Raw genomic sequence first — 26,712 nt, 5'->3', positions numbered from 1 at the left:
TAGAGCGGCTCTCTGTGAGTGTGGAAAGATAGGCCATTCTCAGAAGGAAGGATACAGGATGGATAAAGAACGAAGAGCTAGATCCCCAGGGCCTCAGCATCCCAGGAGGAACCCTACCTGTCTTTGATTGGTGGAAAGAGACCTGTGGGAACTAATAGTCAGGGGCTTGGCCTTTGTCACCCTGTCCGGTTTAGGAAAGAGATCTGATCATGGGAAGAAAGATTTACTCTTGCTGAACTTGCAGGAAACAGCCAGCCTTGTCCTAGAAGTCCTTATCTTGGGCATCTAATAGAAGCGGGTCCTTTCATCCTCAATCTATCTGTATGGCTGGTCAAAAAGTTCCAAATCATCTCTTCAACACATGCCCTTGCCAAGTCAACTTAGGATTTCAGGAGCCCTAGCTTGGACAAGGTCTCCCCATGAACCTAGACAGAGTTCTCGTGGACTGCAGATGTTAAGCTGCTGGACGACCTCTTCTGTAAGGTTCATACATCATGGCATCATTTGTATGACTGTACGGCTAGGTGAGAGATGGAGGCTTAGACCATCAACCATGAAATAAGTTATCAGTATGAGATGTGCAGTTTCTAAGAAATAACTCAAAGTATATTTCCAGGTAATCCACAGAATATAAAAACAATGATAATTATAGCTACACCCTTTACCCACAGCAACGATTCTAATTCCAACACCTTGCACAATGACTAGTTCATAACAGACACTGCAAAAGAATCCTTCATTCTCAATTAAGTCTTCTGTTAGGAAATTATCACCACCTGTTATTTAAAAGCCATACTTTTACTTTATCAGATCTTAAAATATTTTGATACTCGTTTCTTTTGCCTGTTACTACACTCGAATAAAAATGGCTTTTATTGTTCATTTAAAGTCAGATAGGCAGTATCTGAAAAATTTTGAACTTTCAACACTTAATTAGATTTTCTTATATTTAAATAAAAGAAGACAAAAAACTGATTCCTCCCTCCTTAAGTTTTTAAAATTAATAGGTGTGGTTGGCTGATGGTTGAGGGAAAAGCCGGATCCTTGGCTTTCTGTGTTGGCATACAACATTAGTGAGTCGTTTCTTCCTCAGCAAATGAAGAAACATTTTTCTTCCATATAAAATGTGTGTCATGTACATAAACTGGGCTCAGGTAGAAGTAGTCTGAGCCAATCCAGTGAGACTGAATCCTATTTTAGATAGACTACAAGGAATCAGCGACAGAGGAAGTTCCTGGCTAAGAGCAGTGGAGAGAAGCTACACAGGGGCAAGGAGCAGCAGGCAGCTGTGATGAGGGAGCTCTACCCAGCAGACAGTGTGTGGTGATCCAAGAAAGTTCTTCAGGCAAAAGGCAATGACGGCTTCCCTGGTGGCGCAGTGGTTAAGAATCCGCCTGCCAACACAGGGGACACGGGTTCGAGCCCTGGTCCAGGAAGATCCCACATGCCGCGGAGCAACTGAGCCCGTGCGCCACAACTACTGAGCCCGTGTGCCACAGCTACTGAAGCCCGCGCACCACAACTAGAGAAAGCCCACGTGCCGCAACGAAGACCCAACGCGGCCAAAGATAAAAATAAATAAATTTATTAAAAAAAAAAAAAAGGCAATGAGGTTAAGAACTAAGCTGGGTTTCAGTCCCAGAAGACAGTGAAGAAAAAGCAGAAACTCAATTTCCATAGCTAGGGAATGAGCCAGAAGTGAGGTCCCAAGGGACAAGGTAGGAACCCACTCACTAGAGCTGGGGTCAGAGGCAGCTCACCAGACGTGAGACTGACTGGAGATGGAGCCAGAGTCGCTGACCTTGCTCTTAGTAAGGGCCTGGGCCTGGAATGGGGCTGATCCTGCAACAAGGGCCTTCATGGAACTCAACCAGTTTGTCAGCTTTGCAAATCTTCCCACTTCTTTTCTTTGTTTTAATTTTATTACATAGTTGTTGAAATACATCATGTAAAGTTTCATAGCATCTATAGCTGCTAACTTATATTCTCTTTTAAAGATTCATATTTGCATGGATACGGGTTTAACGGGACTTTCAAGGTTTCACTTGTGCCATTTCTCACACACTGTCATTTCCTTGCTACAGAATATTATATACACAGGGCTTTGAGAAATATTCTGTTCAGTTAATGACTTTTCATATATTGCTTTTTTATTTGATTCACTTAAATATAATTAAATTATTTCTCTGAACAAATACAATTATTAATACTTTGTCTCTTGGCTTCTAAGTTAGTGAAATCATTAATTGCTATATACATGTGTTCAGGGATAATGAATTCATTTTGGTTTCAGACTGGCAGAGGTATCAGAAACATCCTAATTTCACTCAATTAATTTCATTATACCAGAAAATTAAGCCCCTAGACTTTACAAAAACTTTCTTTCCTGGAAGTATTTTTAAATAACTACTAGATCCTCAAGCACATCTTATTATAAGTCTTTAATGATTTGGGAGTTCTTTAAATAAGAATTTCTTTGAAGTTCAAGAAAGCCTTGATTAACAAAGGGAACTACTTAAAAGATATGGCCTAAGCCATCTTCACCATTTTATAGTTGGCTTGCTTGTTTTTGCTTTAAGCATCAAGCACAAAGAAACAGATACACTGCTGGCTACTGGTTACCTGCTAATTGATTTCAGTTTGACTTCCTAATCCTTTAGTCTGTGCTGTGGACCAAACCCCTTTTTATTAGTTTCAAGCTAAGGTACCTACCGTCAGAATTCTCTGGATTGAAAAGTTTTTTTTAAAAGAACATGTGGTATCTGAAATGAGATAATTCCGTTTGGACATTTTTTTTTTTCTTTTAATTTTGAAGGAAGATCGTGCCTCTGAAAAATGTTTAAACAAACATTTTGTTTTGAGATAAGAACTCACTGATTCACTTGGAGTTTTTATCTAGGTGGGTGAAAAAATAAATAAAAATGAATTCATGAGTAATTCTAATTCCATCAAACGGAGTTCCCGTACAACATGCCAGACAGGCAGCCCTCCAGGGTCTCCTTTTACCGGCTGCTGTTGATCCACTGGAGTGATATTATCACATGTGACAACAAAGAAGTCGAAAACCCTATCCCGTGTGGACTAATTTCTAGATCGGGTGGCACATACTATGATTCTAGAATCTGACTCTTGTCAGCAAACATTTCCCTCCATTCAGAAGGGTATCTCCTACAAACCTACCTCTAGAGAATGAAAGAAAGGGCTTTGGGTTGTATGAGGAAACAGGATTAGAAGAGCGTTTCTAGAGTCATCTTGGGCAAGAAGGCATGATTTATTAAGCCCTGAGCCTACTCATGGATACTCCCTTCAGCTCTCTGATTTAAGGGAAACCCTCTCCCCTGAAGCTCTCTCTCCCCCAGCACTCTGCACACTGAAAAACAAAACCAGTCTTCTTCTATCACTCTATGCAGCCTCCAAATCATTCCCCTCCACTGTGTTTATTTAGGTTTCTGCCAGCTGACCATCCCCACCCACCTCATCTACTTTATCTCTGTCATCCACTAACTTCCTAGACATTCATCTTTGTTTATTAAAGACTCAACAGCTCGCTCAGTCTTCCCTTCCAGGAACATTCTACCATCTTCCCAAGTAACATCAGGGACTATGCAGACAATCTCTGCTACTCTCTGGCTTAAGAATTTCTTAACCTTAGACACTCTCATGACCTTCACCTCCATTCCACATCTGTACCTGCATTTTCATGGTCCTAATGTTGCTATCACCAAGAATAGTTCTACCTTTGAAATCTTCAACTTGAGTAACCTACACTTTGGCCTTCCCATCCTTAGGAGTTTTTTCATTTATTTATTCCCTCTGCACCTGCTCTTCTACTTTACTGAGAATTCTCGCTTCATGCTCACCCTGTTCTTCCTTTGTCTTTCTTTTACCTTCTATCCAGCCTACATCCTGTGGTGTCATCATTTAAACCATCAACCCAGCAAAGTATTTCATTCCCTCGCCCCTGCAAATGAGCCTACCCTGAATCTTCCCAGCTGCCTACCTTTCCCCTTCCAACTCTAGGCTAAGATATTTAAGAATGTTTTTTACAGATGTATTGATCGACTTTTTTATTGCAAGCTCCTTATGAGCAGGGACTTTGTGTTGTTCACTTCTGCATCTGCAGCAACTAGAACAGTACTCAGTAAATATCTGTGGAAGATATTACCTGTGAGGCTGGGAACACCCCATAACTTCCTGGTTTAATGCCATTTCAAATTATGGCCTTCAGCTTCAACAGGGCCATCAGTTCTGTGCACAGCCCTTCTACGTGGTCCTGCTTAGCCTTCCCTCCCACTCCATACACTGGCCCTTTCCAGCCTTCAATACCCTTACTTCCTCGTACACAGAGAAAACTGAAGTAACTGGATGCTGAGCCACATGGCTTCCCGTCCTTCTCAGCCTCTAACCGTACTTGCATGCACACTATCATTGCTGCTTTCCCCCTGGTAAGAGAGGAAGAGGGGGTCCTCCTCTGTTTAAGAGTGGTCCTGCCATCTTTTCTCCGGATATATCCTCTCTTACATCCCCAGGAACAAGATCCATCAACTTTCCCATCTTCCAATGGAATCTCCAACCTCTTCCTTTCTGCCTTCATTTCTTGTCCTACTCAACCTCTCAGCTGCATTTAACTTCAGTGATCAGACTCTGATTTTTAACATACTCTCTAACTCTTGCTTCAGTGATTTTACACTTTACTGATTTTCCTTGTACCTCCTTGCCTACTCCTCTTCAGTTTCTTTTTAAAAATCTCCATTCCTTCCTGGGAAATCTCAACCACCTCACCCCTACGCTGATGACTCCTGAATCCTTGTCTCCAACCTTGACTTTCCTGAACTTCGCCACACAGAAGACTCACCAGTATCTCAAATCTACACTGTCTCAAAGGGAACTTTTCGCTGCATGGGCCCCAGCCTATTATCCAACCAGCGCTTCCTCTGTGTTCCCTGGCTCAGTGACTGGCAACACTTACCACCTAGTTTCTCAAGCCAGAAACTTTAGTTACATTTCACTCACTTCTTTTTCACAACCTCACATATTTACATAAACACTGTGCCTTATAAATTCTACCTCCTAAATATTTCTCAGATCCATCTATTCTCTCCACCCTGTTACCATCAAATCCAGGCAACCATTAGCTCTCATCCAGATTAAGTGCACAGTAGCCCAATTCCTTGCCCAGAGTCATTCTTTAGGTACAGTCAGTGATACTTCTCAACAATTCTTATCAAGTCATGTTTCACTGAAAACCCTTCCTTCTGTAACTTCCCATTGCTATTAGGAAGGCTCAAACACTTTACCACAGACTAAAAGATTCAGTTTCTGCCTAGCTCTTGTGCCAGTACTCAAACACCCTTCTCACCCCCACTCTCACATCCACATTCATGCCTGCTGTGACTCAGCCCTATAGCCATTCTTCCAGTTCCTCAACCTTGCTAAGCTCTCCCTCATACCCGGGACCCAGAAATAGTATTCCCTTGTGTGGGTAAATCTTTGTCTCCACTTCACCAAGTCTGCGCTAGCCAGCAGGCAAGCTTGAATACGCCCCACCTCTGCTTAAAATCCTTTAGATGCTCCCCATAACATATTTATTCATTTTCTATAGACTTGAAGAGGAATTATAACCCAGTGCATTTCACATTACACTCCAGCCATCATGAACCACTTGCAGATCCTACACTCACCCAGCGTTTGCATGCATCTTGCATCCAGCCTGGGCACATGCTGCCCTCTGCTCCACTGGCCTGGCAACCTCTGAGTGGCCTTCTGAACTAGCAGGTGACATTTCCTCTGGTGAATGCTTTCCTGGCCCTGTTAGTTACAATCACTCTAGCTGCCAATCTATAATGACTGCTGTGGTTTAGGCGCCCTGTTCTCAGAGTGCCTGTAGCACACTGCTTCTCTCTGCCTTAGCACTTACCCAAACCGTATGGTAATTTTGTTTATTGGTCTGTCATGCTGACCAGACTGTCACTTTCCTGAGGGCAGGGTTTATCTTAGTTCATACTCCCAGTGTCTAGAAAAGTGCTCAATGTTTAGAAGGTGCACAATTAATGATTTTGAGAAATATAAAAAAATGATCGAATGAATAGATGAATGGATGAGGAAAGACATTGTTCTGAAGTCTCTATGAAAACACCCGTGCCCGCTTTCTACTGGGGAAATTCAGGGGGACAGTCCAGGTTCAGCTTCTCCATTATTAGTAGAAAAACAGGCCTAGAGACCTTCCGCTCTGACTTAGTTTTTACTGAGCAGCACAGTCTGAAATTGCACCTGTTAAAGCAACCAGTTGGTTAACATATACCTTCTTTTAAAAATGCAAATGTCCAGGGAATTCCTACATATCTTAATGTCAATTTATTTACGTAATTTCCTTTCCGCCAACACTTATCAGAGACCAGTCCGCTGAAGGAATTGGAACTCTGCGTGTCAGAGAGGAGGGAGGTCTGGCATGGGTATATTTTAAAAGCTTCCCCAATTATCCTAATAAGCAGCCACAGCTGGGAATCACTAGTCTTCGGCGCTTCTCAAACTTTACTGTGCACTCTCCTCTCCTGGGGGCTTTACTAAAAATGCAGCTGCAGATTCAATAGGTCTGAGGTGGGGCCTGAGAATTTGCATTTTTGCAAGTTCCCAGCTGATGCTGATGGTACAGTAGACCACGCTTTGAATAACAAGAATCTAGTTATTCTCCTCTTACCACAGGCCTCTGGCTTATTTACTTTTAGGGGTTAATCACTGGGGAGGGAAGGGCTAACAGTGAACGTCTGCAAGGGTGAGCACAGAATAGCTACGTGTTCAAATCAAGTTGTGCTTGACTGGCTTTACAGAAAACAAACAAAAAAAAGCGTTTTGCTTTACAGGAAACATGGATCCAAGTGCCCATTTCTGATTGTGTTCATTTTACAGTTCATTCACAGGCTGAACTGTCACTCCCTGTGCTAAGATAGAGCACAGTAGTCAAGGAAAATGTTAATAAGAGATGACACGTTTTTACCCGAGACTATCTAAAATGTACTACTCTCCCTCTCCCTCTCTCTCTCCACCCCCTACCCTCTCTCTATTTTTGGCTACACCTTCCACTTAAAAGATATATTGACTGCCTTCTTTTGATTCTCACTAAATAGCTTTTTTTCCCTCAATAAATAGCTTTAAATAGCGCATCTGTAACTTTCATGAAAGAACACATTAGATGGGATATATCTGTGCATTATACCTGTGGTGCATCTCCTTGAAGGATGCATAACGTGAAACAGGCTGTCATTAATCTTTGCTGTTTCTCTGTAAAATAAGACACTTTTAATTTCAATTTTGTAGATAAGGAAAATGAAATGCAGAGAGCTAAACTGACTTAATTAAGATTGCATACTAACAACACAGGATGTGGCCTGAACGTAACATCTTAGTTCTACCATGCTATTGGCTTAGTGGAAAAAAAAAGCTGTAATCTTTCAAAAGATTGTGCCTTAATTATTCATAACACTTGCATCTCTTTGAAATAAAGTTTACTATTTAACAGCCTTGCTCCTGCACATATCTGTTGTTGGAATTTATCTATATTCTAGTCATCTAATTATTAACCTACATTGTTCATAAAAGAATTCAAAGTGGCCTTACAGGGATACAGGAAATAAAATCAAATACATTAGCTGAGAAAGAAAGAGGAGGGCAGGAATAATGCTAATGAACCAAGTGTATACAAAGATTATAATTATAGGTTAAAAACAAATCTCCTGACACACTCGTAGTCAAGGTGAAAAGGGAAACATTTCATAGAACCCTTATGAAAAACCAACACATTTTCCCAGAAGCATGATTATCCCCAGTAACTACTTTGTGGTAGACCCAGTATTCTGCCTTTGATTTAGAGACGACGGGTCCACCTGGCCCTACCATACCACATATATCTCTCACTTCCTCTGAAAGTGAAACTCCAGCACATGCAAACAATGCTTCCAATGTCTAATTCCGAAATAATTTCAACTTCCTAGTTGATTTACAATTTCCACAGACTTTTCATCAATATAACACTAATATGATCAAATAATAGGTACTCACTCAAACTGAGAAGCTTGTTATTTAGTGACTTGGTAGGCACTGAAAACTACACATAATCACTTTGAATTGTGGAAATAGGAATCAACGGACTCAACATTTAATTACAATAACAAGCATAAGATCAAAACAGAAGATAATTACTTACAAATGGACACTGGAGAGATGGGAAAAAAAGGGATAAGGGTGATTTTGTTGCTTTTTATCCGCATACCATAAAATTCACCCAATGACTTTTAATACATTTATACAGCTGTGCAACGATCACCACAATCCAATTTAGAAAAATTCCATCACCCCAAAAGGTTTCCTTGTGCCCATTTGCAGGAATCCCTGCTCCACTCCCAGGCCCTAGGCAATAGCTATTCTACTTTCTGCCTCTATAGTTTTGCCTTTTCTGTAAATTCATATAAGTGAAATTATATAATATGCAGGTTTTATTATTGTCTGACTTATTTTACTTAGTATAACATTCTTGAGGTTCCTTATTGTTGCATGTATCATAGTTTGTTCCTTTTTGCTGTTGTGTAGTATTCCCATTTATAGCCATACCATATTTTGTTTATTCACCTATTGAGGGGTATTTGGGTTGTTTCCATGTTTTGGCTTCTATGAATAATGCTGTAATTTAAAAATCACATGAAATCCCTTTGAGGACATGTATTTGCATTTTTCTTAGGTAAATACCTAGGAGTGAAATTGTTGGGTTGTACAGAAAATGTACGTTTAATTTTCCACATAAATTGCCAAATGTTTTCCAAAATGGTTTTTATATATCGCATTGGGATGTACTGAAATATTTTACATTCCCACCCGCTATGTATGATAGTTCTAACCTCCACATCCTCACCAACACTTGGTATTGTCTATCTTTTTTATTATAGCCCTTCTAGTGGGTATGGGGTGAGGGTGTTTTGAACAAAGAGAATTTATTCCAGTTTTCAGTCACTCAGAAATCGGATCAAAACAACCAACCCCCACCCCAGAATTTCCTTTTCTGAATGATCTCAGAGAACAAAATTTTTCAAGATTCAAGGGCTTGTGTAACTTTCCCCTTATAGGCGTTTTAACGCTTTATTTTTCAATTTCCCTTTAAAAATCTATTAATATTATTAACTGGAGCTTCATATTATATCAAAGGCTTATTGGGAAGCACCTTGCTACACCATGGATTTTGGCAAGCAGGACAAAGCAAGACCCTTCAACTGCAGAGGGGTCTTCCCATATTTCTCAGTCTACAATGTTGAATGTAAAGCTGGAGTCCTCACCCGCCCCACCCCCACAAGCTGGAGTTTATATCCACTCCTTTTCGCACAGGTAACGTTCGCAGCTGTAAAATAAACCTTAAGATTCCAAATAAGCTTATCAGGCATCGCTAATTTTCTTTCCCTTTAACCACTTAGTCCAACTTATCTATGTTTTCAATACCTTGACCTTGCACTAAAAAAAGATGGTGCACTACTGCTTAAAATCTACCTAGAAGGTAAAAAAAAAAAAAAAAAAGTTACATATGTATTTATCACATCACTGATTCCCTTTCTTGGAAAGGATGTGATTGACAGATGCTAATTTTGACTGGAGAATTTTTGAAGCAAGTATTGCTACACAATTGTCAGGACAATGGTGTCAGGGAAGCCGCCCAAAGCAAATTGCCACATGCCACGTTTAAATTAACAAAGGTGTGCTTCAGCAGCCTTTCCACTAAGATGCCGGCTGCGTTCTTATTGCCTGAAGGATTTTTTCAAGCTAAATTACATAATGAAATAGCCTCATCTCCCACTCTGAAAGGCTGTTACATGCCTGGCAGCCCTCAAGAGTCAGTCTGTGGTCTTTCCTGTACTCATCCAGTTGTGTCATTTTTCTTCGTGGAGGCTTCTGGGGTGTTAACAGGCAAGAAAGGAAGGACCATGGCCCACAGCAATGCAGAAATTCCTTGTTGCTGCCAGGAAAAGGCCAGCTGGTAACAAGATACTTCACTTAGGGCACTACCAGGATCTGGCCCTTGAAGAAATGATCAGATATTTGGAAGGTTCATTTACTTCAAGGGTTATAGCTCAAGCCACACAAAAGTGATTATAAATCAGAATATGAATACATAATCTCACCAAGCTTAACATATCTTTCAAGTGAACAGAATGCCTCCTTTCCTTGTATTAATATTTAAATACTCATCAAAAGTTTGCTTGATGAGTAGAGAATTAAAGTAAAGGAAATGGATAGTTATGAGAGGTTTCATCCAGGTCCTGATGCTCCACAAACCTGTCCCTCAGGGCTGCCACAATTGTGCAGTGTACAACCTGCACAACTGTACAGATGGTCTTGCTCTCTCTTGAGAACTGTATTGCTCATGTACCTTAACTTGGTTTCTCTATCCCCTGGAGAGTTTAGGACTACACTGCTAATGTTTGCTTCTTTAAACCCCTCAATTCCATGTTGTGTTCGATGTACTAAAATCACTGATAAAGCTGATCGCTGTTCTCAGTAAAGTAGCTTGTTTCTTGGTCAAAGAGATATTCATTCTCCTCCTTCTTAGTCTGTATTTAATTATTTCAACTCTCTGAGAGTCACCTTATGTCCTTTAGTTCCAAGTTCTAGCATGAGCGGAGGCAATCTGCTCTCAAATACTGTACGTACAGGCATAGAGTATTAAAAGTTTGATAGACTCCTGGTCTCCTTTGAGGTAACAGGGAAAAGTGGTCATGAATACAGGTTCTGGAGTCAGGCTGCCCGGAGTGCAATCCTAGCTCAAGTTTGTTCATCTGTAAAAGGAATGTATAATGGTACTTACCTCACAAGGTCATTATGAGGATCAAATGTAAACTGTTTACAATAGTGTCAGACACATAAACATTCAGTAAGTGTTAGCTATTATTATTCTATTTTATCTTCTATTTTTACTTTATTATATTCTATTAATATTCTCCTGTATTGTTATACCCCTCTATTAACCTATTTAACATTTCTTCTTTATCATTGTATGTTACATACCTCAATTTAGTAATAAAACACTAGTTCAGCAAGAAACACTGTGTGTGTGTTTTAACTCTTCAAAGACAGCCCCCAAATAAAAGAACTACGGAAGGGTGTATTATTAGTTCCCTATTGCTGCTACAAAACATGGCCACAAACGCAGTGACTTAAAACAACACAAATTTATTATCTTATGGCTCTAGGGGTCAACAGGGCTGCATTCCTTCTGGATGCTCTAGGGAAGAACCATTCCTTTCCCTTTCCACTTCTAGAGACTGCACACATTCCCTGGCTCATGGCTGTATTACTCCAAACTTGGCTTCCTCTGCTTCTGTTGTTACATTTTTCTCTCTGATTCTGACCCTCCTGTTCCCTTCCCCTTATAAGAACCTTGTGATCACATAAGATAATTCAGGATAATCTCCCCAATATCCTTAACTTCATAATCATCTTTGTAAAGTACCTTTGGCCTTATAAGGTAACATATTCATAAGATCCAGGGATAGGAAGTGGACATCTTTAGGGAGGCATTATTCTGTCTACCACAAAGGGAAAAGCATTAGATGATCTCTTGAGATTATTTAAGCCAGTGGTACCCAAGTGGAGATGATACTGCTGCCCCAAGGAGACATTTGGCAATGTCTGGAGATACTTTTCGGTTGTCACAGCTGGGAGAAGGTGCTGCTAGTCACCTAGTGGGTAGAGGTCAAGGATGCTGTTAAACATCCTACCATGCACAGAGCTGCCCCCCTCCCCATGACAAAGAATTATCCAGCCCAAAATGTCAACAGTGATGAAGCTGAGAAACCCTGATTTAAAGTATATGATTCCTTGAAATCTTAGTAAGGTTGCAATGCAATGGAAGCCAGTTTCAGGATTTAGATTTACACAGAGACGTTTGAGAAATCACATCCAAGCTCCATGTTTTTAACAATCTTATATAGTAAATAAGAGGTGAATAGTATTACTCATACTTTAATAGTAGGCTTTTGAACACTGCCTTAACTTGTTATTTGTTAAGAAGTGCTTGTTTCATTTTAGGTCTGGTGTAGTCTTTCACAGGGATGCATTTCTTATACAGGCAAGTTAATTTAAAGTATGTATTGTAAACAGCATTTTATGTATATTACAAATATTTAAAGTTGTAGAGGCTCAGATTTAAAGGACCCAACACCAAACAAATGTCAAGATGGTCCACAGCTTTCTGCAATATTCTAATTTTGCCTTGGTGTGGCTTGACCTCCATCCCTTGACTTCAAAGGATCAAAGACAGAAGTACACTTGCCATGACTTTCCCTTCCATGAGGAGAAAGATTTCAGCTAAAACCAACTCTCACTTGAAATAAGCACCTTGGGTATCAATACCTAACTTTTCCAATTCTCAACAATTTCTGTGCTCAGGTTTGAATTCTCCCAGTCTTTTAAAGTAATCTATAGAATTGCTGGTAGGAGACTTTATATTTTTTTCAACATCTTTTTTTCTGTCTTTCTTTTCTTTCCATCCACGCCACTCTTTCACTCTCTCCCTTTTTTTTCTGTCCAAGATTTCCCCTAGAGTTTTCTTAATCTGAAGCAACTTCTAAAAGCAATAGTTATGTTTTCTGTGGCAGAAAATATTTTCTAACCAGTAGAGGACTCTGTGTGTGTGTGTGTGTGTGTGTGTGTGTGTGTGTATGTGTAGGGCGTGAAAACTTTATCCATAAGAGTGAGTTTCATCATTTTCCCCCCAGGGAGGAATAGTAACTACGAATATGAAAGTATTCTAGCAGCTTGTGAACCAACAGAGCAGAATGAAGAAAAACACACAGCTATTCAGCAACATTGTTTACCACTGAAGCTATTTCTATTGTATACATTTCTCTGCCAAGATATAGTTCTGTGAGGTGCTTTTTACATTTGGTATGATTTCTAAAGTACAATTAAAGGATACAGTTTAAATACATTTTAATGCGTTAAGCCTTGCCAACCAGTATAAAAAAAAGCCAAAGCCATACCTCTAAACATTAAGTCACATGTAGGATTCCAGATTCCAAATGTCATATTGCTCCTTGGGTGGGTACCACTAAAGGAACCTGCTCAGATCTCTGGGGTACAATCACCTGTAGGATTTTACAAAGATATGCCTACCTAGTCAAAGGATCTAGTTTCTTCAAAAATAAAATCCAAGAAAAAAGAGTGAGAGGGAGAAAAATCTGAGAGAACCTACAGATTAAGAGACTTAATAGATGTATCAAGTGTATTGTATTGAGGACTGAGAAACTTAGAGATAATTAGAGGGCAACACATAAGTGGGAGTTACTCAAAACAGAATAGCATGAGCATATAATAGGGCAGGTGGTAGAGAGAAAGGAGAGGTAGGATTTAGGGAGAAGCAAATGGTAACTTTGACATCTTGGGCGCATACCAACTCTGGCACAGAGACCCTGGGCATCTCCCAGCCAAGGCACCTGTGCAGCCATTTCCCTGAGGAATAAAGAAACTTCTTTTGTTTCTGGGAAGGCCCTTGGATGGGAAAGTGCATGTTATTACACTGAGGAGCAAATGGCTGGTATCCCAAGCAGGTCTCCCTCAAGCTACCCACATCATGTCCCAGAGCGTACATGTGCACTTGAGATGCAGTGGGGGGAAAAAAAAAGGCAAAAAGCAATACAGAAAAACAAAGAGCACATACATACTAAGGACATTAGACTATAACCTAGAATCCCAAAATATTTTCCCATTACTATTTTGCAAAGGTCAGTGAATAACAAAAACCCAGATAAGACAGTCCAACAGGAAATGGTTAAAAATCATTTGGGACAGATTATTTCTTGGAAGAAATGTAGGCATCAGAAAGGAAGTTTAGAATCTCTTGTCAAAGGGCATAAATACTGTGTTCATATCCAAGGTGCTATGCCAGCTACCACCTTTCTTCTCCTTGTCAAAATGTTCTTCTTTTCTTCACCACATTCTAATTGATGTGACTTCTATAGCTCCATACACTTCTCTGTTCCCTTCTCTGACTTTTCTTTTCCTTCTACTCTAATTCTTGATGTCCTCTTAAGTTCAGCTCTTACACTTCTTCTACTTTTAGGAACTCAAATATTCCCAAGGCTTCAGCTATCACCCCTTGGCCGACAGATCCTAAATTCACTCGATCTCTACTTTCTTGCTGTCTATCTCCACTTGGATGTTACCCCTGACTTAGATGCAATAGGTCTAAATCCACATTAATCACATTCTTCCCTAAAACAAACTTACGTCGTAACTTTGCTATTTCTGTGTGAGCTGCCACAGTCTCCCGAGTCCCTGGAGGTTTCAAAGTTGGTGTCATTTTCAAAGTATTCATATCCTTCATTTAGCAAGTCAGTGCTATTGAGCCATCCCATTGTTCCTCACATTGCCTCATAGCTCTTTCATCTCACCGCAGGCAGCCCTCCTAAGCTCACACCTGGATTACAGAAGCAGCCCCTACCTGCCCTCCCTCCCTAGCTTCTCACTCAATCCACCCAGCCTAGCATTCCCAGAATCATCTTCCAACTTTTGCCTTAACGAGTGATCTGTTCAGGAAAACATCCTTTTCTCTTTTACTACAAAATCAAGGCTAAACATGAATTTTCAAAGCTCTCCATAACATGTCCCTATCTATCATGCCTACATTTGCACTGCTTCTCTACACGATTTATTCCTGTTCTTTCTCCTAGTTTGGAATTCCCTCTTCTGTACCTCCACTTCCAAATCCTAGCCCTGCTTCAAGACCCCTCCCAAATCTAGCTTCTCCACCTTGCTTTACAGGACTATATGTCACTCCCTTTTTCATTCTTACCCCTCTAATGATCTGCATTGAGAATTTTAGCACTTAATGATATGATGTGTGCCATTTCAAGTGCTGATTTTCTTTCTCCAATTACATGGCAAGCTCCATAAAGCTACAGATATAGTTCTCCATCTCTACCCTACCATAAACTCTGGGGTTGAAAAGAGTGAATTCTTTTTTGGAATGAATAAATTAACAAATCTACTACTTAAGTATATTTTGATGTTCTTTGGCTATTAATTAATGACCTATAACAAATAAAAATATACACAAAGCAAATATAGAGATCTATTAGCATTTGATTTTTAAATGTTATACATTAATTATAAAACTATTAAATTTAAAAACTATCTTCTTACCTGATTTTATGCAGTCTGATGACTTGCAAATACCGTCTAGAAAAAGGAGGATATATGCATAAATATTTGCAATACACATATTCTTTCTCCCTACCTTTTGTTCTTTTATAGACGCTCAATTAAATAATCAATTCCTTAAAGCAAGAACTAAAACCTAAGTATTATATATCATTGACAGTAGTTAGAAGAAAATATAGAGGAATAAAACAAGCAAATCCTAAATTTAAAAATTTTTAAATGAAGGAAAAAAATGTATTTCTTATATCATCCCTGACCACTAAGCCCTAGGTCTATTAAGTTGAAACATCAGTTGTTTTAGTCTGGTAATCATTTTATTTTCCATGAATGAACCCATCTTTTCTAATCCTTATTGTGAAAAACTTCTAAGGCTCAAATTAGACATCTTAAATTCTTGTAAAGCCATTTCGAATTTCAATGACACAACAAAAGTTGACTAACTGAAGTTGGCCATAAAACTGTGAATACTTTCATCAACTAAAATTATACATTAGAATCTTCATAAAATACATATGAGTGCACTAAACATATTTGGCAATTAATAACTTAGCTCAAGCATAAAAGACATTGTACTTTAGTCAAAGTTAGTTGTTCTGGCATACTGATGTTACATTTTATAAATGAATCTTTATATCACCATCTTTAAGTGTCTCTTTCCTTAACACATTGTTTAATAGATGGGAAAAACCTAAGATGAAGATTTCACTGTCTTCTGCATGTTTGTGGGCACAGGTGTGTAAGTAACTCACCATCATAGGTTGCATAGAGAGCTATCATTGTCACTGCAATGACGGTAAGGAGCAGGACAAGGACGGAGAGACTCATCTCCAGTGGGGTCCATCGCTGTTTCTTCTTTGGCTTTGGAGTGTTGATATCAGTTATATCCATCTGACTTTCCGATCTGCCCATTACCTAAAGTCTGAAAAAAAAAAAAACACATTAAAAAATTTAAAAAAACTAATCATAATAAATTAATCAATAGATAAAAAGAAGGGATCTATATACAATTTTCTAAATGCGTAATGTGGCTGAATAAAGTAAAAGGTTAACTCATTTTAAATTAGAAATAAAAGTTTTTTGCTGAAAGTCAAAGTTTTTATTCTGAAAGCAAAGAGTATATAGTCACATAAGTTAGACAGATCCTGGTCACAATCTTTTGGATTTTTTTGACATATCACTGAAGATCCAAGCAAAATCAGACAAGGAAACTCAGTTAAATACTCACGGAGGATTCCTTCAGCAGTTCATAAGCAAAATAACTTCTGTACCATCATTAAGGAAAGTTTTAAACTCATCCTTCTGAACTTTGTACAACATCAAAGGCGAATTTTATAGCTTGCTCCACTGGCTTCCTTTATAAGCTTAGAAATCAATGACTAATGCTTCGAGGTTTTGACTAAGCAATCATTTTAAATATGAGTACAGATAAAAACAAAAAGGAACAAACACTTGTAGTAGTTTTTTTTTTTTTCATCTTAAAAACATCTTTTATTTTACAGTTCAAAATTACAACAACTGCTAATATGGGTATCTATTAACTGGTTAGACAACATTTTGAAAATGGTCACTCACTGGACCAAAAGTCATGGTTTACAATCTGGGATGAAAGATACTAACCGTAAGTACTGTTTCTTTGTACAACTGAAGAAGAAGAAAATATGATTAAAAAAATTCAACCTTCCAGGTCAGGATAACAGTTAAGATACTTAACTTGTTTTTAAATTAATAATATTAATACTTCTGCTAATAATAGCCGATATTTATTGAGTACTTCCCATGTGTCACTCACAGTTCTTGGTGCTTTGCATGTACTAATTCACTGAATCTTTGTAAAGCGGATTTGAATATTCCAGTTCTATACCTTAGGATAGTGGGGCACAGAAAAGCCAGGTAACTTGCCAAAAGCTACACAAGTAAGTACACATTTACAATGAACACATTTCAAAGAATACAATTACAAAGAACACATTTTGAAAGAAAATTGCATCATCATACAATGATAGCTACTTTAAACCTTATTGCAGAAGTCTAGGGGGCAAAATTAAGGGGATATTAGCCTAAATATTAGATTTCATTATGTTTCTTTTAGAGGTCTAGTGACTCTTTATCAGCCATTCACCAAAGCTTAGAACACACAAGTTCAATTTTTCTGCCTGACTGTAGAAAAGAGCATCGTAAACTAACAGATTAGCTGTTTATAGCTTGATGCAAATTAAGCATATAATGTAGTTCCTAGATGAAGTGACTGCACAGAGATGCTCTCATAGCTAGAAATCTTTGTTGAATACACATAATTTTCTGAGATTGTGTTTTGTGGAAACTGAGGCACAGGATAAAGTAGAAACGGATTCTACGTTTGAAGTATGGCCTGGGTGATCAGGCCATCAGTTATCAGCAGATAACTAGGAACTTAATTTCCCCAGTGAGTTATTAATAAGTGAGCCACAACTGGACTTTAAAGTTCTGGATACAAAGTCTTAAGCATGTTGTCCCCGGCATTACATGAGGCTATAACCAAGGACAGACTATCAAATAAAAATATTTTATTAGACCATGAAAACCATGCCTGCTCAATAAAAGCGGAATGTAGTGTACCTGAATGTTAAAATGTCTTAATGGTTATATGGCTCATGTTGGCTTAGTCTCACAGCCTCTTTCTTGGGTTATGATATGGAATTGCATTGATAGTAGTCCTTGGATTTTTAATAGGGGAGGTGGGTGGGGAAAGAAAAGATGGAAACACACTTAACGCTTGGACACCATACAGAGAGGTAAACAATAAAGAATAATTTTCCCGCTTCTCCCAGATGAATTCAAGACTGACTTCAAGAACATGTGAATATTAATCACATTTGCTTGAGTATTTCCACTTCCTGAGTATTTCTCCCCCTGCTCTAATAATATTTCAGAAAACAATCTAGAGAAATGTTCTCCTGATATAGTAATAATATGACCCACTTCTCTTTTTAGTTCTTTCTTAGAAAAAACAATTAGTTTCTCTAGTAAAATCTAGGGCCAGGAACCAGGGCAGCCACGGGTTAAATTGAAGCTGCTCATTGGCGCCACCAGGTTTCCACCATGCAGGAAAACTAGTAGGCAGGTATGTCTTTCTCCTTTCTGGGTTACTTTTCCCTGGCGTCTACTTCTTACCCTTGAGATTGGGGTACTGAGGCAGCTGGGCTCTTAATGGTTCTGCACCTTAGACAGCAGAAATTGTTACAGGGAGAAATGAAGGCAGTGACTGAAGCTGTTTAGTCCTTATACCTGAATCAAAATAATATCATCTTTGAATCACTTGCAAACTCTCCATCTGCCCCTCCTATAAACGTCCTGCAAATTTTCAGTCTTTTGCTCCTAAGATGCACTTTTCAACAGCAATGACCAAAGCAGAAATGAGGCAAGTTTAACCTCCTAATTAACTTTGTCATTCATTTCCAGTAATTCCAATTGATTCCCTATTTTCTTTTAAGAAAATAGGGGTCAGAATCTTGAACCTCAGGGAAAAACATATCACCATCCCTCAGATACTTGGATGTCCAATGCAACCACACCCAACCCCATTTTAGAGATGGGGGGAAAGGAGGCAATTATACAAAAGAATACAAAAATTATAAAGTCGATACTTGTAGTCCCATATAAAGCAGGATATGCCAAAACATACCTACATCCTTAAAGTATTCCAACTCAATTGGAGATATATTGGAAAGTTCAAGCCAAAAAGTAGACACTTCCGCAAGAGAGGATAGAGGATTAGGACACCTACCTTAACAAGAATACTGCACACTTCAGCTTGACAACATCTCCAAAAGAATAAAAGATTTTTTTGCCTAAGTAGAAACTGAGTTTCAAAGCAATATACAGCAGCAATTTTTATACCAGTTGAGTGTACACATTACTTTATCACATCGTCAAATCAAAGAACCCAGAGGATAACTGGTTTGTTGAAAAGTCTATAAACCAAAACAATGTTCATCTTCACAACACATTAGTACATTAACATTTCTGCAAGTCTCTGAGGTTACTCAATGCAATTTCAGTTTGTATTATGGAAACTGAGGTACAGGAAGCAAGAGAAAGAGGTTCCACCTATAATGGATATAATCTACAAAAGTACTGAATCACTATGCTATACACCTGAAACTAACACAATATTTAAAATCAACTGTACTTCAATTCAAAAAATACAGAGAGAAACAGGTTCCATATTTAGACGATAGCTGCAAATTTGAGGAGGCACATGTGGTAGAGGAATCACCTCCTTGTTTCTCCAGACAAGGAAAACTTGTAGGTGTTTCCCGGATCTGATATACGGAGTTCTGAACGCAAAGCCCCAAACACATTACTCCCATGTGCAGTGTAGCTATACAACAAAAGACACAGCATGGAGTCCAAGAAACTGTCGGACAGTTTTTTTTAAAGTGCTGGAACCCAGCAATAATGCCAGCTAGATGCCTTCATAGCCGGTTTGCGGACTAGCAGCTTCCAAATGCTGACACTGCAAATCGAGGTACTCCTTTTCAGTTTAATAAAATTACCATTTGCATCGTATATGGGGGAGGAGTAAACTTGATCAAGCAGCTAAAGAGAACAGCTTGGGACTTCCCTGGTGGTGCAGTGGTTAAAAATCCGCCTGCCAATGCAGGGAACAGGGGTTCGAGCCCTGGTCCGGGAAGATCCCACATGCCGCGAAGCAATTAAGCCCGTCCTGTACAACTACTGAGCCTGCGCTCTAGAGCCCGCGAGCCGCAACCACTGAGCCCGCGAGCCTGTGCTCCACAACAAGAGAAAGCCTGCGCGCAGCAAGGAAGACCCAACTCAGCCAAAAATAAATAAATTTATTTAAAAATAAATAAATAAATAAAGAGAACACTTCAGTTGCAATTACTCTTTTGTTCAAATAATACAAATAGGTTAAGACCGATTAAGGAAACTTTCAACTGCAAAAGAACTCCCACCACCACTCCCACCAACCAACCCTCGAGATTTAAGCACTCTATCAGCATAAATTATGTAAGAGGAAACTATGGTTTAAAGCAAGATGAAGAGGTAGGATAATGAAAAGATCTTCAGGGTAGGGAAAGTAAAAATAGAAAAATGAGTTACAAATGAGAAGAAAATCTGACAGAAACCAAAATGAAAACAAACCTTACTTTAAAAAACAAACAAAAAACAAAAACAAACAAACAAACAGAAACAGTGTCTTTACAGCGGAATGGCAAATTCCCAGCCCCCAAATCAGCCAGGCTGCAATTTCGTAGCGCTGATCTCAGTAACCGGACATAACTCTCCGAGGCAGAGGCTGCAGGAAGCTATGGAAATGAACCTGAACAGTCGACCTGACATCACTTGCAGAGCCCTCGTCCAGGTCACCCTCTCTCACCCCAGTCCCTCACTCTTCAAGTCTCAGTTGCAGCTTCTTCCCAGGGCACGCCTCCCTCGCCCACGGCCGCGGGGTCCCGGGCGCTCTGATCGCGCCGGACCTGAGCCGCGGACCCTCCTCCGTGCGCCTCCCAGGCAGCCGCTCCGCGCGGCCGCCGCTCCCCTCCGGCTCCCGTCCCAACGGCTCCCACCGCCCCCGGGGGAGATCTCGCGCCCTTTGGACCCATCTCCCCCCAGCTCCCAGGTGCCAGCTCGCTTTCCCGGGACTCACCCGTGGGATTCGGGAGAAGTTGGAGGCTGCTGAGCAGACACGTCCCGACCAATGAGCGCACGGGGTCGGCGGGCGGCGGGGAGCGCCGCAGAGCGCTGGTCGGTCGGTGCGTCCGCCCAGGCGCGTCCGGAGCAGCGCGGGCTCCTGGCGGCGGGCGGCGGCGCCGAGCCCAGGCCGGACTCCGGGGAGGTTCCGGACCCGTCTCGGCCCGGGCCCGGGGGCGACGCGGAACCCGGGCATCCCTCGGACCCGCACCCGGAGAGACTCACCGTGGTCTCTCAGCAGATCCCGCGCCGGGAGTCGGGCGGCTTCTCCCGCCTGCGCTGGGTCCAGCTTCGCCACTTGCACATCTCCGCGCCCCGCGCGTCTCGGCGCTCTCACCCCCCCCCCCACCACGCCTCGCCACTGCAGGACGAGCGAGAGGAGCAGTTCCCTGGGTGACCTGAAGGTTTACGCTAGGTCTCCCAAATCCTGTCACATCCTGTGAGGGGGCCGGGGCCGGGGGTGGGGGTGTGAGAAAGCCCCCCCCCCCACGCCCGTCCCCCACCTCACCCTTCCCCAAAGGGCTTTGCCAAACATTCTTGGAATTGCTTAGCTTCGGGGCTTTCAAGAAAATACACTGCCTCTTCGAGATTCTGTAGTGCTGATACGGGTTCTATTTCTCTCTCTAATGGACCTGAGACAAAAACATTTCTCACACTTTTCTTTCCCCTCTTCCTCGCTCCTTTTCCTCCCTTCAGCGAAGCTTCCTTCCTTTCTCAGTTTTTCTTTATTTTTTCTCTCCTTGCTTTCTGGATTTTTTCTTTCATTCTTTTCTTGTGCTCCCTCCTTTTTTCCTTCTCTCCTTCCGTTCCTTTTCCCCCTCCCTTTTGCTTACCCTCTCTTCTCTTTCTTCCCTTCCTTTCTTTTTCTTGGTGATGTCCAGAGCTACATTCTGTACTGAAACTCTCCACTCCCATCTTCTGACTCTAGGGAATCTTGTAACGTGCGTACCTGAGGGGCTGGAATGGGGAGTGAGAAAGTCAGAGAAAAATAAGCTCAAGTGTGTCTGCTCTACCTACTAAAATTAGCTATAATGTGTCTGCTGGACCCTTGTCATTTTATTGCAGTCAAGCAGCACACCATTTTCATGTAAGACATGTGATTCCTTTTCAAGGGCGTAAAAAACAAGAAAATACTTTTTGCACAAAGGCGATTCCTTTATAAAAGCTGTTTTTAGCAGCTATAAACTCAGAAGAACTAAACCTCTTCTAATTTTTTTCTTTTTTGCTTCCATGATTTTTGGTTCAATGAATCAATGCCAAGTATATAAGTAGCTTTAACATTGATCCCCTTTTCCTTATATATTTGCGCGCGCGCACACACACACACACACACACACACACACACACACCCTGGGGAATTCATAGGGAAATACAGGTGGGTTTTCCTGAACATGCAATTGCTATTTTTAACATCAAAATGATGCAGTGCTTGAGAGAAGTCCCTTTGCACTGACAAATTTTGCATCCTTTTTATAGTAGAGAAAGTTGAAAAGCAAGGAGAAAAAGTGGTACTTGCTAATGAAAGGGTAAATGGAATACAGTGGAGAGACATTAAGAAAAAGTTAAAACAATCATTAAATAATTAGATTAATATAGCAAAATCAAAAATGAAACAGGAGGGAAGGGGGTTAGGGCACAACCTTTAAAAGAATGACATAGCCACAGGACATGACGAAAACTAGTGAGAACCAACTGGATCCAAGATGGCAGAAGATTTGACTTTCAGTAGACTTTGAGCCTCATCATATGTTCATTGTAATACATTAGCATAAGCTAAATGACACACCCATCAGTGCCATGACAGTTTTGAGGTCAACCATAAAAGGTCAAAAAGTGGGCAGTGGCCCAATTCCTGGAACTCCCCGCCCCTTCCCCAAAATAGTTGGAATAATCCTACTCATTAGCCTATGAAATTATCCAGCCCATTAACAACTAACCACCCCATATTTCAAGGCCTCTTGCTTCTTGCCTTCCTAGATGGCCCACGCTCTGTCTGTGGTGTCTCTAACTTAATCCACTTTTTACCTATCACTTCGTCTCTGAATTCTTTCGCGACAAAGAAAGAACCTTAAATTCACCGGCAACAAAATTACTCTCCTCATATCTCTATTCTTTACTCTTTCTTGGTGCATGGTGCAGACACTACTTAATCCTCACAGTATTACAGTATGGATGTAATTACCCCACAAATAAGCATAAGAAGCTCTTCTAAGTTAAAACTACCAGGAATTTGAATCCAGTTCATTTTGACTCAAATGCTGAGTTACTGTTATCCTCACTTTATAGAAAATATTGAAGCATAGAAAGGTGATTTACTCAAATTCAATCTGTGAGAAATCTAGATTTTCTAACACTCCAGTACTTAATTTTTATTACTTTTCAGCTAAATCACCAAAATGTTATTTCAAACTTACATAATTAACAATAAATTAAAATGAGCTAGAAAAGTCTTTTCTTTTTTTCATGTAGCCAGTCCTTAGTTTCTTCATAAGGAGCTATGTTCATTAAAAATTTAATACATCTCTTCTGATTAACATAAGGATGAAAGTTTGTGGTAGAGGGGGAATGCCTTGGCCAGAATAATCACCAAATTTGCATATCAACAGGAAATGCAAGTAAAACTTATAGGCTTGGTCTTAACATTTCTGTTTAAACTTTTCAAGCTAGGTTCTGTTTTCAAATTTGCACAAAATTTTTAAACAGAAAAAGTTCCTTTGGAAGGTAATATTTATCCTTGCAGTTCAGGAATATCTTATTTCCAGTAGAAACTAAGATAGTCTGATTTGTTTATAGTGCCTCTAATCTTAGAGCTGAAAGATGAAAACAAAAGTAATTCATTTAAATTTTCTTAAAAATTAAAGATTAGCTAAAAAAACTTTTCAGACTATTCAGTTATGAGCATATATCATATTTATCTATCTTACTGTAAAATTAAAAAAAAAAAACCCTGCAGGAATCCAATTCAAAGATTCACTCTTCATAAGGGTATTTCATAGGGGAAAAGAATGGATATAGAGTATACAGCTAACGAAAATCAAAGTGTAAAGTTATTTTTAGAATGAGACTTTAGCCTGTTAGCAAGTGTGTGTTTCCTACAAGAAGTCTCAATCTTATTAAAGTTCCCCAGAAATTTAAGGGTTTTATCAAAAATGCTAAATCTCTTCCCAGAAGGAGGTTATGTAAACTGAAAAAATTTCTCTTTTAACGGATCTAATAAGGAGGCACCAGATAATGAAACTCAGAAAACTGAGGTTTGCAGAGGTTGTCCAAAGGCATGCAGTTTGGTGAGTTACAGGGATGGAGGAGAAAATGTTAGGGAACTGCTGACTGAAACTGCCCGCCTTGGCCAGGCATGGTAATAACCGCTTGTATAAGTTGTTTTACAACAGGAGGTCACGATAAGGAACACAGTGCTGCTGCTGAAAACTAACTTGGAGAATTCGGGAGAGGCCATAAGGAGGGAGGAGATGTCAGCCCATAATATGTCCCACCAACGTCCCAGAAATCCTTGTGCTGGAAACCATGCTGTCTGAGAAATTCTCACGCACTGCCAGGGAGGGCCTTGAATCAGGCCAAATATGGGCACGGGCAAGATGACCGGCCAGAGACAACACGGAAAGTAACCCCATTACCATAAAATGTGAGACTGCAAGCCACGTGGCAGAGCAGTTCTCCTGGGTTCCCTTACCCTGCTGCTCTCCACCTGTGTGCCCTTTCTCAATAAAGTCTTTGGCTTTGTCAGCACAGGTTTCTCCTCAGACAATTCATTTCCAAGTGTTAGACAAGAGCCCACTCTTGGGCCCTGGAAGGGGTCCCCCTTTTGGTAACAACAGTAGTCCTCCTGGCTGCCATGCATAAGTTATTAAGAGTGGAATGCATTGGTTCTAGAAAGATGCAGAGTAGATCCTTAAAAGCTGTACTTGTATGCAACACTTACAAATGCTTGATAAAGTATTTTTTAAAGCCCCTTTAAATGCACCATTGAGCCAGCAAGAAAGGGAAGGAAAACATGAGAAGCCAAAAAATGGAGAGCTAGGAATCCAGAAAGGCATTTGAGTGATGAAGATGGTGCTGCCCTAGGGACATTTACCTATCTCAGGAGGCCTTGTCAAACCTAGGTGACCTAGAGCTTCAATTTTAACACAACTTGTGACTTCTTACAAAACCTAGTCCAGGACAAGGTGAAAGTCAGGTCAGAGATTCCTACATAAAGCAGAGACTACTGAAAAGAAACATCTGCAGTGAAGAGGTGAACTAGAAAAAAGAAAAAACTCAAATCCCATTTCCACTCTTTCCCACTCCCCAAACATAAATATATTTGCTTTTTTAGCCTCTACTTCAGGCAGGCAAATTTATACCAAAAAGCTTCCGGTGAAAATTCATGATCAGACCAGACTTCAGATGGATGTAGGGCTGAGATTTATATTAATTGTGCGACCTGAAAATTCCCAAGTTAAAAAATTATAGTAAAGTGGTCCCATCTAGACTGTGCCAAACAAAAATTGAGAGAATTATTGCCACCTGACTCTCACTAAAGGAACTTGTTGAGAATGAATTTGTGAAACAAAATAATACTAGATAGAAAATCTGATATGCAAGAAGGACTGGTAAGCAAACAGTAACAATATAGGTAAATCTAAGAAAACACTGACTAAAAAAAATGTATGGGGGAAAAAAGGCCAACTAAAATACTGGACAATGGTGATTGTAACTTGGGAAAGTGTTAATTAAGTTAAAGCACTCTAATATAATGATAATGATACTGATTAATTTTAGACTTTATTATATTAATTATACATGTAAAAATTACTAGTGTAACCACCAAAAAAATTGGAATAGAGTGTATAAGGTCAAATTTCACATAAGGAAAAAAACTAGAATTAAATAAAAAGCAATCTAAATGAAGATAAGGAAAGAGAAAAAATGAAATATTAGAAATAAGATGGTAGAAATAAATCCAAATATATTAATTACAATAAATATAATTGGATCCAATTCTCCAGTTAGAGGACAAAGATTGTAATACAACAAATAAACAAAATCCAGCTATCTTCTGTTTGAGACACCCCTATAACATAATAATATAGAATGGTTGAAGCAAAATGATGGAAAAAAGATATGTCAAACAAATATGAACCAAAAGAGAGCTGGTGTAGTGTAGCTATATTGTAATCAGACAAAATAAACTTAAAATTTACCAAAAAAGACAGTAATCAGTTCAGAAGGGTGATACAATTCTAAACTTGGTTACATCCAATAGCATAAAGTTGAACTGTGTACTATAAAAAAATAACAGAAGAACTGCAAGAGGAAACTAATAATTCACCATGATAATGGGTGATTTTAATACACTGTTCACAATATTTGATAAGCCATGTGCACAAATCAGTAATGATACAGAAGATCTGAATAACAATACTAAAAGCTTGTCTAATGGAAATGTATTGAACATTTTACCCAAGAATTGGAGAACACACATTTTTAAAGCATCCATTGAATATTTATAAACATTGATTATATACCAAGCCATTAAACAAGGTCCAATGAATTTCAAAGACTTTTCATTATAAATAACACATTCTTGGAACTTAACACAACTAAGGAAAGCTAAATCAAAACCACATGTACATTTAGAAATTGTTAAATGATGCACATAGACACTTTTAAATATGTTAAAGACAAGATAACAGGCCCCAAATGGAGTTTAGCTTATGTTAAGCCCCACAACACCAAAGTGAGACTGAACTTAATTACAGGTTTGGCTATTCTAAAAATGGAATTTTAAACTAGCCAATCAGGATTGCCTGATCAGCACTAGTTAGG

At 39.6% G+C, this 26,712-nt stretch overlaps 1 protein-coding gene across 9 annotated transcripts in view; it reads right to left on the bottom strand.

Annotated features, from left to right (window-relative positions):
- MME (membrane metalloendopeptidase) overlaps positions 1–26,712 on the bottom strand; it is a 287,069-nt gene that overhangs the window by 69,778 nt on the left and 190,579 nt on the right. For 2 of the 9 annotated variants that reach the window (XM_068546130.1, XM_068546128.1), the window contains 2 exons: positions 15,945–16,114; positions 15,178–15,213 (listed from right to left, as the gene is read on the bottom strand). In XM_068546130.1, coding sequence (XP_068402231.1) covers positions 15,178–15,213; positions 15,945–16,104 — 196 coding nt within the window. In that variant the 5' untranslated portion in view covers positions 16,105–16,114. Of the gene's footprint in view, positions 1–15,177; positions 15,214–15,944; positions 16,115–16,420; positions 16,546–18,345; positions 18,460–19,450; positions 19,471–20,401; positions 20,554–20,575; positions 20,715–20,845; positions 20,866–21,114; positions 21,220–26,712 lie in introns of those variants that run through there. The other 7 variants (XM_068546127.1, XM_068546126.1, XM_068546132.1 and 4 more) reach the window with 7 other exon arrangements.

This window comes from Eschrichtius robustus, chromosome 6 (assembly GCF_028021215.1).
Source record: "Eschrichtius robustus isolate mEscRob2 chromosome 6, mEscRob2.pri, whole genome shotgun sequence".
In the NCBI taxonomy this organism is placed as follows: domain Eukaryota; kingdom Metazoa; phylum Chordata; class Mammalia; order Artiodactyla; family Eschrichtiidae; genus Eschrichtius; species Eschrichtius robustus.
Note: the sequence above shows the minus strand (reverse complement) of the source record. Positions and strands in the feature narration are given on the sequence as shown.